Source organism: Suncus etruscus, chromosome 5 (genome assembly GCF_024139225.1).
Source record: "Suncus etruscus isolate mSunEtr1 chromosome 5, mSunEtr1.pri.cur, whole genome shotgun sequence".
In the NCBI taxonomy this organism is placed as follows: Eukaryota; Metazoa; Chordata; class Mammalia; order Eulipotyphla; family Soricidae; genus Suncus; species Suncus etruscus.
The window spans coordinates 11,114,522-11,129,951 of NC_064852.1; the positions used below are offsets into that span (position 1 = coordinate 11,114,522).

At 40.8% G+C, this 15,430-nt stretch overlaps 1 protein-coding gene and 1 non-coding gene across 2 annotated transcripts in view; one reads left to right on the forward strand and one right to left on the reverse strand.

The window, feature by feature from the left end:
- RC3H2 (ring finger and CCCH-type domains 2) overlaps positions 1–14,577 on the reverse strand; it is a 47,948-nt gene extending 33,371 nt beyond the window's left edge. The window contains exons 1-3 of the mRNA XM_049774124.1: positions 14,266–14,577; positions 11,762–11,879; positions 6,544–6,777 (exon numbers count right to left, since the gene is read on the reverse strand). Coding sequence (XP_049630081.1) covers positions 6,544–6,777; positions 11,762–11,879; positions 14,266–14,496 — 583 coding nt within the window. The 5' untranslated portion in view covers positions 14,497–14,577. The remainder of the gene's footprint in view (positions 1–6,543; positions 6,778–11,761; positions 11,880–14,265) is intronic.
- On the forward strand, positions 653–755 carry LOC126009791 (U6 spliceosomal RNA). The gene has a single exon (XR_007495994.1). It is a non-coding gene; the product is annotated as a U6 spliceosomal RNA (small nuclear RNA).
- Positions 14,578–15,430: the final 853 nt, after the last annotated feature.

The following is a 15,430-nucleotide window of genomic DNA, read 5'->3' on the forward strand; positions in this document are numbered from 1 at the left end:
AAGAGCCAGAAGTAACCCCTAAGTGCTGCCAAGTGTGACCCCCCCTCTAAAAAAAAAAAGCAAAAAAAGCAAAAAAAAAATAGCCAAGACATCTCAAATAGGACCGAACAGTAGAAGAGAGAAGGCAGTCCTGCTTTGCATGTGCTATAGCAGCCAGGCCCTCGTTTAAATCCCGTCATGACCTTTTCCCTGAGAATTGCCAGGGTCAATTCTGAGCATCCATCTCTAAACAACCTCTGAGCAATGCCAGGTATGGCCTCCACAAAGAAAACCCTAAATAACAGAGCTTAAAATATCCTCTGTACTTAGTTAATAATCAAGTAAGTAATAATGCTACAGAAAAAAAAACTTCCTTATTTATATCAGGCTAAGTAAAACACACAGGGTTTTTTGTTTTGTTTAGTTTTTATTGTTTTGTTTTTTGTCTTTGGGTCATACCCAGCTGTCCAGAAATTACTCCTGGTTGTGCTTGGGGATCACTCTTGGTGGGACTTAGGGGACCATATATGCTACTAAGGAAAGAAGCTGGATTCTGGTGGTGGAAATGCCCTCATTCATTGTCACTATGTGCCTTAAAGATTACTGTGAAAGATTTACAATTCCCTTTGACCACAGTAAAAATTTTAAAAACAAAACAAAACAAATCCTATGTGTGCTCGCTTCGGCAGCATATATACTAAAATTGGAATGATACACAGAGAAGATTAGCAAGGCCCCTGCGCAAGGATAACATGCAAAACAAATACTATGTATATGGTAGGAAAAAAAAAGCTGGATTGGCCATGTGCAAGGTAAGTACTGTTCTGACTGCTCTGGCCCAACATGCAGCATTTTATAATGCACGAAATAATTTTAAACTTTTCAGTCTCTGGATATAATAATGCCTTAACAGGATACTAACGCATACATTTTTGACACAGGGATATAAAGTGTACTTTGAATTAATCAAGAGGGAACATCAAACTCAAACTAACTGGCCTGTGTTATATAATTATTCCAATTTTGGGGAACCGAGAATATGGCTCAGTGGAGAAGCTTCATGCTTTGCATGTGCAGAGGTTCTGGGTTTGACCTCCGATACTACATTAAAATAAGATATACTAAGGGTCCTATACATGGCTGTACATGGAATCTATTATGCTAAATGAAATAAGTCAGAGAGAGAGACATGCAGAATGGTCTCACTCGTCTATGGGTTTTAAGAAAAATGAAAGACACTCTTGCAATAATTTTCAGAGACAAAAGAGAGGAGGGCTGGAAGTTACAGCCCACTTCGTGAGCCTCACCACAAAGAGTGATGAGTTTAGTTTGAGAAATAACTACAGGGGCCGGAGAGATAGCATGGAGGTAAGGCATTTGCCTTTCATGCAGGAAGTCATCGGTTCAAATCCCGGCGTCCCATATGGTCCCCCGTGCCTGCCAGGAGCAATTTCTGAGCGTGGAGCCAGGAATAACCCCTGAGCGCTGCCGGGTGTGACCCAAAAAAAAAAAAAAAAAAAAAAGAGAAATAACTACATTGTGAACTATCCTAACAATGAGAATGTATGAGGGAAATAGAAAGCCTGTCTAGAGTACAAGTGGGGGCGGGGTGGGGAGGAGGGAGATTTGGGACATTGGTGGTGGGAATTTGCACCGGTGATGGGGGGTGTCCTCTTATATGACTGAAATACAACCACAATCATATTTGTAACCAAGGTGTTTAAATAAAAAATATTATTAAAAAAAAGATATACGTACTAAGGGGCTAGAGAGTACAGTGGGTAAATACCTTCCTTACAAAAGCCAGTTGGGTTTGTCCCCAGTTCCCCATATCGTTCACTGAGCACCATAGGGAATAAATCTTGAATGCAGAACCATTATGAAGCTTTGAATACTGTCATATATGATCCCAAAATTTAAAAATGGAGACAATGGGGCCAGAGAGAGAGCATGGAGGTAAGGCATTTGCCTTTCATGTAGAAGGTCATCGGTTCGAATCCCGGAGTCCCATATGGTCCCCCGTGCCTGCCAGGAGCAATTTCTGAGCATGGAGCCAGGAGTAACCCCGGAGTACTGCTGGGTGTGACCCAAAAACCACAACAACAACAAAATAAAAATAAAAAATAAAAATGGAGACAAAAACGGTCATGAAATGGTTCTAAATTTACAAACTAAAGAGTAAAAACAAGTAATATAACACAGTAACAAAAACGAGTATTGGGTAAAGAGTTACAGAAATATAGAAATTCCCTCTATTAGCCTTAAAGCTTATTATTAAATATCTAAGAATACAAATATAAAGTTAAAATTTATTGATTTTTTTGGTTTTGTTTTTAGGTAAGTAACACCCAACAGTGCTCAGGGCTTATTTCTGGCTCTGTACTCAAGTATCACTCCTGCAGTGCTCAGGAGCCAATGGAGTGCCAGGGATCGAATCTGGGTCAGCCTGCATTGCCAAAGCAAGCAAGCAACCTACCTGCTATACTATAGCTCTGTCCACAAAAATAAAAACATGAATTAAAAGTTACAGAAATAGACATCTGCTTAGGGCCAGAGAGATAGCACAGCGGTAGGGCGTTTGCCTTGCAAGCATCCAACCCAGAATCAATGGTGGTTCGAATCCCAGCCTCCCATATATGGTCCCCCGGGCCTGCCAGGAGCGATTTCTGAGCAGAGAGCCAGGAGTAACTCCTGAGAGCTGCTGGGCGTGCCCCCCCCCCGAAAAAAAAGAAATAGACATCTTCTGCATTATCATTGCAACTTTGTGTTAAATTTATAAGCATTTCCCATGTAAATTAAATATATTGATTGGGGAGCCAGAGATAGAACAGGGTAGTACTTGCCTGTATGTGACTGACCCAGCTCAACCCTCAGTACCACTTATCTGTCTCCCAAGCACTGGCACGAGTGGCCAGTGAACAGAGTCAGGAGTAGCCTCTGGGTACCACCCAAAGTGATCTAAAAATGCCTAATAATAGATAAATTAAGATATTGATTCTGGGGTCAAGGAAATAGTTAAAAAATAAAAGCTGGAGTGCATGCCTACTATGTACAAGGCTATAAAAGTTGGATCCCTAGCACTGCATGGTCTAGGCATTTATGAGTGTGGCCCAGGTGCTCCCCAATCCTGCTGGTCCTATGTAATAACATATCACAATATCTGAACACCAAAATAATCAGGCCTATGTTGAGTGGCCCCTAGATTCCATGATTACTGCTTGAGAGGTTCTCAAAATGCTGTTTCTCAAGTAAACAATGAAACTGAGAACTCTGTCATTTAGATTGGAAACCAAACCTCTACTATTCAAAAAAAAGACATCAAAACCCAAATAACTTAAGTGACTAGGCCAAGAGTCACAACTTGTGTCAACCAAATTCTTACTAAAGACCAGGGAGATAGTTCATCAGGTGTAGCTCCAAAACAAAACAACACTGAGCAACAACTTAGAGAGTATCATCAAAAGTACTGAGCAATCTTGGAAAGAGTACCATCCAACAAAATAAAATAAAACAAAATAAAACCAACCATGCCCCCCTTCCCCCAATTGCAACTAGAATTAAAGAGGCTATCTGGGGCATTGGTGCTCTAAATGTAGGTAATGTAACATTAACCATTTAAGGTATACAGCTCAGTGATGTACAACCAGCAACCCCATGCAGTTCTAAGACTAGTTTCACCACTTCAGTGGACTCCTATAGTCGTGAAGTCATTAAACACTAGCTGATATCTGGCACTTACTAAATCCACAGGATATAGATATAATCATCAAATATAGAATTTTGGTTCCTTTCACTTAATATTTTTTTCAGTAGACCCACATTACACAATGTATCAGTATTTTTTTAAACTGGTATAAGGTGATATCTCATTATCATCTGGATTTGGATTTTTCTAATAAGTGATGATCAGCATTTTTTCATGTTCTATTTGGTCATCTGTTGGTCATCCTAGGAGGATAACCATGCATTAGAAATTAAAGATGGGAAAAAATGTTCCACATCACTAATCATCAGGGAGATGCAAATCAAAACAACGATGAGATACCACCTCACACCCCAGAGAATGGCACACATCACAAAGAATGAGAATAAACAGTGTTGGCGGGGATGTGGAGAGAAAGGAACTCTTATCCACTGCTGGTGGGAATGCCGTCTAGTTCAACCTTTATGGAAAGCGATATGGAGATTCCTCCAAAAACTGGAAATCGAGCTCCCATACGATCCAGCTATACCACTCCTAGGAATATACCCTAGGAACACAAAAATACAATACAAAAACCCCTTCCTTACACCTATATTCATTGCAGCACTATTTACCATAGCAAGACTCTGGAAACAACCAAGATGCCCTTCAACAGACGAATGGCTAAAGAAACTGTGGTACATATACACAATGGAATATTATGCAGCTGTCAGGAGAGATGAAGTCATGAAATTTTCCTATACATGGATGTACACGGAATCTATTATGCTGAGTGAAATAAGTCAGAGAGAGAGAGAAAAACGCAGAATGGTCTCACTCATCTATGGGTTTTAAGAAAAATGAAAGACACCCTTGTAATAATAATTTTCAGACACAAAAGAGAAAAGCTGGAAGTTCCAACTCACCTCAGGAAGCTCACCACAAAGAGTGATGAGTTTAGTTAGGGAAATAACTACATTTTGAACTGTCCTAATAATGAGAATGTATGAGGAAAATGGAGAGCCTGCCTAGAGTACAGGCGGGGGTCGGGTGGGGCGAAGGGAGACTTGGGACATTGGTGATGGGAATGTTGCACTGGTGATGGGTGGTGTTCTTTACATGACTGAAACCCAAACACAATCATGTATGTAATTAAGGTGTTTAAATAAATAAAAAAAAAAAGAAATTAAAGATGGGGCCGGAGAAGTGGAACAAGTGGTAGGGCATTTGCCTTGCACACGCCTAACTTAGGATGGACCGAAGTTTGATCTCCCCGCATCCCAAATGGTCCCCCAAGCCAGGGGCAATTTCTGAGCGTAGAGCCAGAAGTAACCCCTGAGCATCACTGGCTGTGGCTCAAAAAGCAAAAGAAAGAAAGAAATTAAAGCTGGATCCATATCTCACACCATACACAAAAGCCAACTCAAAGTGGATCAAAGACCTTGAGATCAGACCTGAATCTATAAAGCACACTGAAGAAAACAGGCAAAACACCCCAAGACCTACACCTCAAAGGATGGGTATCATCCTTTCAACAGTATGATGCCAATGGCAAAGGCTATAGAACGAAAAGTAAACTACAAAGTTTCTGTATGGCAAAAAAAAAACATGGACTAAACTAAAAGACAACAAACCAACTGAGAGAAAATATTTGCATTCAAAGCATCAGATAAAGAACTGATATCCAAGCTACACAAAGTACTCAGAGTCTAACCCCATCTCAAAATCTAAAAAACCACATTTAAAAAAATGTATTAAGTGCTGAAACATTGTAGGTATGTCTGAAACTCAGCTATGAATAACTTTGTAAAGCATGGTGCTTACTTTAAAAAATTAAAAAGTGGGACCACAGAGATAGCACAGTGGTAGAGCGTTTGCCTTGCCGACCCAGGATAAATGAGGGTTCAAATCCCAGCATCCCATATGGTCTCCGGAGCCTGTCAGGAGTGATTTCTGAGTGCAGAGCCAGAAGTAACCCCTACTGGGGTATGACCCAAAAATAAATAAATAAAATATAAAAAGTAAAAGAGAAAACTTGTAACAGGTGCTGTAAGTAATACTAAATCTATCCTTACCCTCTTTTCTATTTTGTTCAATAACTCATGATGTGTGGGGGCTAACAAGAAAATATAGAGGGGAGGGGGGTTGCTATATATGTAACAGAGCAGGTTAAATTCCATACATCACATATGATGCCTGAAGCCCTGTCCAGAGTGATCCCTGAGTGCAGAGCCAGGATCAAGTACGCAGCTGAGCACCACTGGGTGTGGCCAAAAGAAAAAATAATAAATAAAATTTGGGGTTAAAGATAGTACAGCAGATAGGAGCTTGTCTTACACAGGACTGACCAGGTTCAAATCCTGGTGAGGGAGGTTTTTCAAACCAGGGCATTTATACTCCTGTACTATTTTTCTGGTCCAAGTTTTAAAAAAGGGGCTGGAGCTATAGCGCAATGGTATGGCATTTGTCTTGCACTCAGCTGACCCAGGACAGACCTCAATTCGATCCCCTCGCGTTCTATATGGTCCCCAAGCCAGGAGCGACTTCTGAGCGTCACCAGGTGTGGCCCAAAAACCAAAAAATAAAACAAACAAAAAAAACCTCACAGGTGTGAGCTTCTCATTTATGTCATATTTTTCCAAATCATAAAGTTATACATTTCTATCACTTTTACTGAAGGCATGAAGATTAAGAAATTTATTCTAAACAACGCATTGTCCTATTAGAATATATTAGAATATGATGAATACAAACTGCTTTATTTATGCTATGATTTGTATATACCAAGATTGAGTCTGGGAATTCTCATCTATCTCTAGAAACAGGCAACCCTTAAGTACTGAAGAAGAGTATCAAAGATAAAAGAATGATCCATTCATTACCTGGCCCTAGAAACTGGCATCCTCGAGCCCTGACAGCAGCCCAGAGGTTGGCAGACAACTGCTGAGGGTTCTGGTGCTGCAGTATTAGTTCTGTCACAGTTCTTTCTCCAAGGGAACGGGCTGCTCGCATGGCTCTTACTCGACCTTCTTCCTCCACCAACTGACAGTTGACAAGGGTCACCAATTTCCTTTGCATTGGTCGGCTCAGTGCACTCTGGTTCAAACTAGCTACGCCTTTAGGGAAAAAAGAAACATAGAAACGAAGATGTTTTTTCTCCATTAAAAAATATTTTGCATCATATTTAAACTATTCAAGTAACAATTCCTCCTGAGTCCTCTATAAAGTACAAACCTTTTTGTAATGGTTATATTGCCTGGATATATTATTGTTTTGTCATAACAAGAAAAAAGGTTTAGTTATTTCTTTTTTTCTTTTTTTTCATTGTAGGTGGTGGTGGTGGGTGGTGAAAATTTAATTATTTTTGTTTGTTTTTGCTTTTGGGCCACACCCATCTGATGCTCAGGGGTTACTCCTGGCTAAGCACTCAGAAATTGCCCCTGGTTTAGGGGGACCATATGGGACGCCGGGGGATCGAACCGTGGTCCTTCCTTGGCTAGCAATTGCAAGGCAGACACTTTACCTCTAGTGCCACCTCCCTGGCCCCAAAAATTTAGTTATTTTAAATTTTATTTAGGTATTATATTCTCTGGGTTCTGTCCCTCAAAATATACTACTTACTCTTTAAAACTATTGAAGGTAAAGCTGCATGAAAATTTAGTTTAAAAGAAGTGATTAGTTTTAGACAGACACTTCAGAGAGCTGCTTTTGTGCACACACAGGGGTGGACCCGATTCACCGACCCAGATTGGTCCCTGAGCACTTCTGGGTGTGATCCCAAACACACAGATAAATAGCCAAGTGATTTAGAGCACTAGCTTCACAATAATAAGAACAAGGTCCAACCCTCAGGCAGCCAAAGGGTGATATGTAATTATGTGCCAAGCAGATTCCAACATCTCTGCTATTGGTGCTTGGCAAATGACATCTGCAGTCTCTGACAGAAGCAGTTTCCAGACACACCAGTCAGGTATATAGTAACCAATACAATTAAAGGGTTCTACCTCCAACCACCAACAAAATCAAAAAGGAAATACAAGCACCATGGCCAAGAGACCCTGGCATAACTAAAGGAATGTGACTCCATAGTAGGCACTGGGCCTAAATGTGTGAGAATCACAGGCTTATGTATAACTAACTGCCTTCCACATGATCAAGCGTGTGTGTGAACTCGTTATCAAAACAGAAAGGGAAGGCAGGGAATAAAATAATGATTAGGGGCTGGAGAGATAGCATGGAAGTAGGGTGTTTGCCTTGCATGCAGAATGATGGTGGTTCGAATCCTGGCATCCCATATGGTCCCCTGAGCCTGCCAGGGGCGATTTCTGAGAGTAGAGCCAGAAGTAACCCCTGAGCGCTGCCATGTGTGACCCAAACACACCCAGAGGCACTCAGGGATTACTCCTAGCTCTGCACTCAGAAATTACTCCTGACAGGCTCAGGGAACAATATTCTGTCCTGGCAAAACTGGTATCACAGTCTGATGCTCAAGCCCACTAGTGATGATCAGGAAGCATAGAAGGTGAGGATGAAGACATGCAGTGCTAGGAATCAGACTCTGGGCTTGATATACATGCAAAGCATGTTCTATACTACCTGAGCTATTGCCTGGGACAGATCTGTTTTCATTCAAACACAAGCTTTGATATATAATTCTGAGCTCAACCCAGCAAACCGCTCCCATATTAAATTAAGTTAGGAGTTTGGAAAGTACGGTAGGTAATGGTCTTGCCTTGCATAGGTGACAGAGGCACTAGATAATTCCTCCTGGGCCCTGCCAGAAGTAATTACTAAGTGCAGTCAGGAATAATTTCTGACTGCCAGGTTTGGTGGCCCCAAACCAAAACAAAAAAGAAACAAAAATAAGTGAAATTAAAATAGGTTTTTAGAGGGGCTGGAGAGATAGCATGGAGGTAAAGCGTTTGCCTTTCATGCAAGAGGTCATCGGTTCGAATCCCAGCGTCCCATATGGTCCCCTGTGCCTGCCAGGAGCAATTTCTGAGCATGGAGCCAGGAGTAACCCCTGAGCACTGCCGGGTGTGACCCAAAAACCACAAAAAAAAAAAAAAAAAAAATAGGTTTTTAGGGGCCACCGAGGTGGCGCTAGCCAAGGATCAGAACCGCAGTTCGATCCCCATATGGTCCCCCAAGCCAGGAACAATTTCTGAGCGCTTAGCCAGGAGTAATCCCTGAGCATCAAACGGGTGTGGCCGAAAAACCAAATAAATAAATAGGTTTATAAAGCAAAACACTAGTTAATATTGAGATTTAAATTCTATTTCTTTTTCCTCAAAGAATCTGCTTTATCAATTATTTCCTTTCTTTCACATGTTCAATGTTTCCTTTTCTACCTGACCTGTCTGCAAAGTAAAAAGCTAGCATACTGTTATTTCTCCCTTCTCAAAAATAAATTTTATTGCTCCCTCTTCCTCAATCAGCTCTGTCCCATTTTTCTCCACCCTTTTGTAGTAAATTCTCCAGAGTTTACTATATTCACTATTTCCAATTCCTTATTCCAGTCTTTTAAATCCAATTCCAATCAAGTTTTGCATCTATCTCTTAACCACAATGGTTCCTATCATAGTAACTTACCATAATATCAGTGTAACCATATGGTTCCCATTATAGTAATGTATGGTAAGTATGCTACTTACTAAATCAATAGTCAATTGCAGTAGTTATTCTATTTGACCTTTTTTTTTTTTTTATTTCCATTGGGCAATTTAGCTGTGCTCAGGGAAAACTAATTATGGCAGTGCTCAGGGTGTTACTAGGGATTGAACCAGGGTTGGCTGTGAGCATCTGACATATTAAAATCTCACCTGGCCCTTTGGTTGGAGAGTGGGGTTTGAATCACACCTGGTAGTTCTAAGGGACTATTTTTGACTTTCTGATCTAGAGACCCAACATGGTGCTAGAGACTCGAACCAGAGCTGGATATATGAAAGGCAAGAATTCTGCCTTCTATTCTATCCTTCCAGTTCCCAACTTGATCTTTAAACAGCACTCAACACAAGTATCACTGCTGGGCCCAGAGAGATAGCACAGCGGCGTTTGCCTTGCAAGCAGCCAATCCAGGACCAAAGGTGGTTGGTTCGAATCCCGGTGTCCCATATGGTCCCCCGTGCCTGCCAGGAGCTAATTCTGAGCAGACAGCCAGGAGTGACCCCTGAGCATCGCCGGGTGTGGCCCAAAAACAAAACATAAACAAACAAACAAACAAAAAACAAGTATCACTGCTTACTCCTTTTTTTTTTTTTTTTTTTTTTGTGGTTTTTGGGTCACACCCGGCAGTGCTCAGGGATTATTCCTGGCAGGCACGGGGGACCATATGGGACGCCGGGATTCGAACCGATGACCTCCTGCATGAAAGGCAAACGCCTTACCTCCATGCTATCTCTCCGGCCCCTGCTTACTCCTTTATTCATTTCACCTACATGTGTGTACTGAAGCATCAGATGCTTTACTGCCATTTTTACTACCTTTTTTGTTTTGTTTTCTTGTTGGGTCATACCTAGCAGTCCTTAGGAGTTACTTGTAGTAGTACTCAGAGGATCATCTGTAGTGCTACAGCTTGAACTAGGGTATGAGTCTGTACATAATCTATTGTCACTACTTGGTTTCTTGTCTTTCATTTTTTTGGGAATAGAGCCTTCAGAGAGACACACTAAATACCTGGAAGTGCTACAAGAGTTAGTCAACTGTTGATGTGAGCTCAGCCCTATTATATACCATATACCTGATTTTTTAAACCCTCTAACTGTTTTATCATTTAAAACTAACTATAAAATTTGTTTTTATTAAACTTTCTATTATAAAAATTATATTTTACTGTTCACTCAAAATACCAAAATCTTGTTTGTTTTGTTTTGGGGCTGTATCAGAAATCATACCTGGCAGTACTTGAGGAACTATGAAGTGCTGAGGCTCCAACTGAGGGCCTTGTGCAAAGTAAGCACATTACTTCTGTACTAACTCTCCAGCCCTCCAAACATCAAAATCTTAATTGAATTTACTTAAAAATAATATTCTATTAAGCCATTATTATTATTATTTTTTTATTTTTATTTTTGTTTTTGTGCCACACCCGGTGATGCTCAGGGGTCACTCCTGGCTGTCTGCTCAGAAATAGCTCCTGGCAGGCATGGGGGACCATATGGGACATCGGGATTCGAACCACCCACCTTTGGTCCTGGATCAGCTGCTTGCATGGCAAACGCCGCTGTGCTATCTCTCCGGGCCCAAGCCATTATTATTTTAATCAATGAACATAACTACTGGAATAATACTGAATATTTTCAGATATAGTATAATAATTGTTATCAAATGGTTTTTCAGGGCTAAAGAGATACTGAGGATATAGAGGTAAGGGGCTTGACCTGCACACAGCCAAAAGGGCTAAAATTCCTAGTTCCACAAAGGGTCCCCTGAGCAGAGACACTCTTGAACAGACACAGGAATAGCTTCTCTCTTTTTTTTTTTTTTGGTTTTTGGGCCACACCCGTTTGACGCTCAGGGGTTACTCCTGGCTATTTGCTCAGAAATCGCCCCTGGCTTGGGGGGACCATATGGGACGCCGGGGGATCGAACCTCGGTCCTTCCTTGGCTAGCGCTTGCAAAGCAGACACCTTACCTCCAGCGCCACCTACCCGGCCCCAGGAATAGCTTCTCAATACTCCAAAGACTAATCCTCCCCCCACCCAAAAAAAAGCAACATTTTCTACAGTCTTTTGCACAAATACAAAAGTTAAGGTATTTGCCATATAGGGATCAGATTCCGATTCAATTCTAGCATTGCATTTGCTTGCTTGAGACCCACCAAGAGCAACCCTTGAGCACTGGTAGATGGCACTCCTCCCACTACCACCACCAAAAGAGGTCTCAAAACTACTTTATCGGATATCAACATCAAGTCTTCCAAAGCAGAGTGAAACTATAAAGTACAGGACTTGCCTTGCATGTGGCCAACCCGGGTTTGATTACTGGCACCACATAAGGTCAGAGTAAGCCCTGACCACTGTTGGGTATGTACAACTGCCTATCCCCAAATTTTTCAAAGCAAATTCTATTCAACAATAAAGATTCTCTTTATAAACTCACCTTTACCTCCACTTAGTGGTTTTAAGTAGAGTGCCAAGTCTTCAACACATTTCTTTGCAATCTCGTAATGTTTGTTCTCACCGAGATTACTTAACTTTATCGACTGATGATCTGGTACCTAAAAACAAAGCAAAAAAAAAAAAAAAAAAAGAAGAAGAAGAATAAATTCATCTAGTTCATGCATAATTTATATATTTAATATTAATGTCGGCAAGTATAAAACTGTAATGTAAATATACCAAAACTGTCTAAGTAAAAATTAAAGCACACTGCTTTCTGTTTTTTGTTTGTTTCTAGATTTGGGGTCAAATCTGGCCTTGTGCTCGGGAGTAACTCCTGACAGGGATATAGGGTGCTAGGGATCAATCCCAGGCTGAATGCTTACAATGGAAGTTCATCACACACTCTCTCCCTCCAGCCCCTGAATGCCCCTTAAAACAAACATTAAACTTAAAAAGCACCAGATGTGGAAATTGATGAATGATAAAAAGAGTTTAATTTTATTGATTCAATGTTAATTTCTTAGAGATGACACTACTTTTAAACTTATTTTCAAAAGAAGCACCAAAAGGTACATGAGTAGTCTATTTTTGGCACTGTTTTCTAAAAATATTTTAAAATAACAAGTAGGGGAAGGGAGACTGGACAGATAGTAGAGAGATTAATGAAGGCACTTTCCTTTGAATGCTGAGAGCAAACTTGATCCCCTTCAACATATATGGTTCTCTGCACACTACGAGGAGTCATCCCTGAGAACAGAGCCATCAGTAAGTTCTGAAGACCACTGCTGTGGTCCCACAAGTAGGGAAGATCTCAGTGATAGAGCCCTGGGCTTAACTCTTCATACCATTAAATAAATAAATAGGGGAGAAACAAAACATTTAATTTAGAACTTACCACCCTTTTTACTATGTATGTATTTACTTGTCATATTTATTATTTATAGCCCTTTCCCTTTGCAAAAATATAAGCACAAGTCAGCTTTATTTATTTATTTATTTATTTTTGGGCCAGTGGTGCTCAGGGGTTACTCCTAGTTTTATATTCAGAAATCACTGGCAGGCTCGGGGACCATATGGAATGCCGAGGACTGAACCTGGGTCGGCCACATGCAAGGCAAATTGCCCTACCCACTGCGCATTACTCTGGCTCCACAAGCCAGAATTCTTAGTAAAAATTCAAAGTTTACACAAAAGCTGCATTTGTCACTTCTGTGAATGATCCAGAGTAATTATTCAACTGTGCCAAGACATGGTTTAGAAACAACCCCTATTCAAAACATCATTATGAAAATTGTACTTAATTGAACCAATATGTATACTATGGAGTGCTTACCATGTGCCAAGAACAGTTCTAGACACTATGCAGCTACCAGTGAAAAAAAAAAAAACAGACATTTCTTGCACTAGTGGAGCTTACTTTGTAATGGAGAAGAAAATAAGCAGTCACTAATTTCTTTTCAAATAATAAATAATATGCTAGAAAGTGATCAGCAAAAATAACACAGCAAGGATAGGCTGCTTGCAAGGCAAACACCGATGTGCTATCTCTCCAGGCCCGAGCCTTTTTTTTTAATCGCCAGCACCACATGGTCCCGAGTATTGCCAGGAGCACCTCCCAAGCCCAGTGGCAGGAGACCCTGAGCCCCACTGTGTTCAGTTCATCGATGTCAAATTTGATTAGAAGTGCTACACAAGGATGGCAATTCAACTGGGTGGGGGAGAGAAGTTGTCAGGATGGAATTCTTTAGAAATCATGAAATCTGATTAAAAAATTGAAAGACAAAGAATGAGCATTCAAGGCAAAGGTAACCTTCACTAGAAGAATGTTATAGTAAAAATAATTTTTGGAATCTGTGACAACTGGCTAGCAGGTGGGTGAGACTTAAATGTAAAAGTGAAGACAGTAGAAGCAGATCAGATTGAAAAGGTAAGCAAAGTCACACTATTTATATCTGCAGACTACTTTAAGACCCAATGATAGAACACTTATAAATGACTGAACAAAATACCTGACTGATAACAAATAAATGGTATTATACAAAAACTCTAGCATTTTATTAGATCTAGAAACTGCCAAGAGCAGCCTCTAATCACCATGCCAGGTTACCGCCGCTGACTGTGGCCCCAAAACTGAAAATTAATACATGAATAAATAAAACCTTCGCTTAAGGGTTATTACTAGATGATTTCTAACCAACTTCCAGATACATTTCATTTCCTATTAGCTATACTTACCAAATAAATGCAACTTATTTACCAAAGTCACTTGTAAGTTCTGAACACAGCACCAAAACTAAAAGGTATATCATTATAATTGAATTCATTGTTTTGCATTAAAGATGTATGACATGTAGTCAATTTTTTTGTAGAATACATTAATGGAAACCAGGTTCACTGGATAAATTTTGTGAAGTTCAAAATATTATTAAGTATGCTTGATATTTCATCAATGTTCTTTAATTATTAGATATAATGTTAGTAAAATCTTCAAAGTATATATACCTGGGCTCCAACCAACTGGAGAAGTGCAAAATTGACAGGAAGCACATCGATGTCTGTGTTGATGGCAGTCTGGTCAAAAGGACAAGCTTTACGATGAAGTTTATTCAAGCAGGTCTTGCAAACAGTGTGTGAACAACCTAAGCTGATGGGTTTATGCACATTCTCATCGAATTCATTATAGCAGATTGGACAGGACAGAAATTCTGTCCATTGAGCTGCCTGCACAGGCATTATGGACGATGGTTGCTCAGGTTAGCAGTCTAGCAGATCATTATTTTGCAGTGTAGTGTTTTGTAAGCTAGAAATGGACAAAAGAAATAATTAACCATGTGTTCATTATTCACCTTTAAAACTTAACTTGCTGTAGACTGGAGAGATAATAGAGTGAGTAGGGCACTTGCCTTGCACAAATTAACTTGCTTGGGGACTGGAGAGATAGTATAGTGGGTAGAGCACTTGTCGTGCACATGGGTAACCCATAGTCAATCTTCGGCACCCTCATATGGTTCCTCCTACCCCATCAAGAGTGAGACCTAAGGGGGCCGGGCGGTGGCGCTAGAGGTAAGGTGCCTGCCTTGCCTGCGCTAGCCTAGGATGGACCGTGGTTCGATCCCCCGGCGTCCCATATGGTTCCCCAAGAAGCCAGGAGCAACTTCTGAGCGCATAGCCAGGAGTAACCCCTGAGCGTCACCGGGTGTGACCCAAAAACCAAAAAAAAAAAAAAAAAAAAAAGAGTGAGACCTAAGTCTACTTGGTTGAATGTACTATCTCCCCAGTCCTCAGGAGTTTTTTTTAATGATCACATCAAAAGCAGGTTAATTGTATATTCATAGCAAATGCTAGGAGGCCTCTGATGGCAGTCTGTTGGAAATACCTGGGGGACAAGCACAAATCTTGAGTCAATGGGGTCACACCTGGCAGTGAAGAGGCTACCAGAAGAACATCCAGGGGAATTAAGAGTGAAAAAGAGGGCCGGAGAAATAGCATTGAGGTAAGGCATTTGCCTTGCATGCAGAAGGACGGTGGTTTGAATCCCGGCATCCCACATGGTCCCCTGAGCCTGTTAGGAGTGATTTCTGAGCATAGAGCTAGGAGTAACCCATCAGTGCTGCTGGGTGTGATTCCCCCCCCCCCAAAAAAAAAGAGTGAAAAGGACCATAAAATG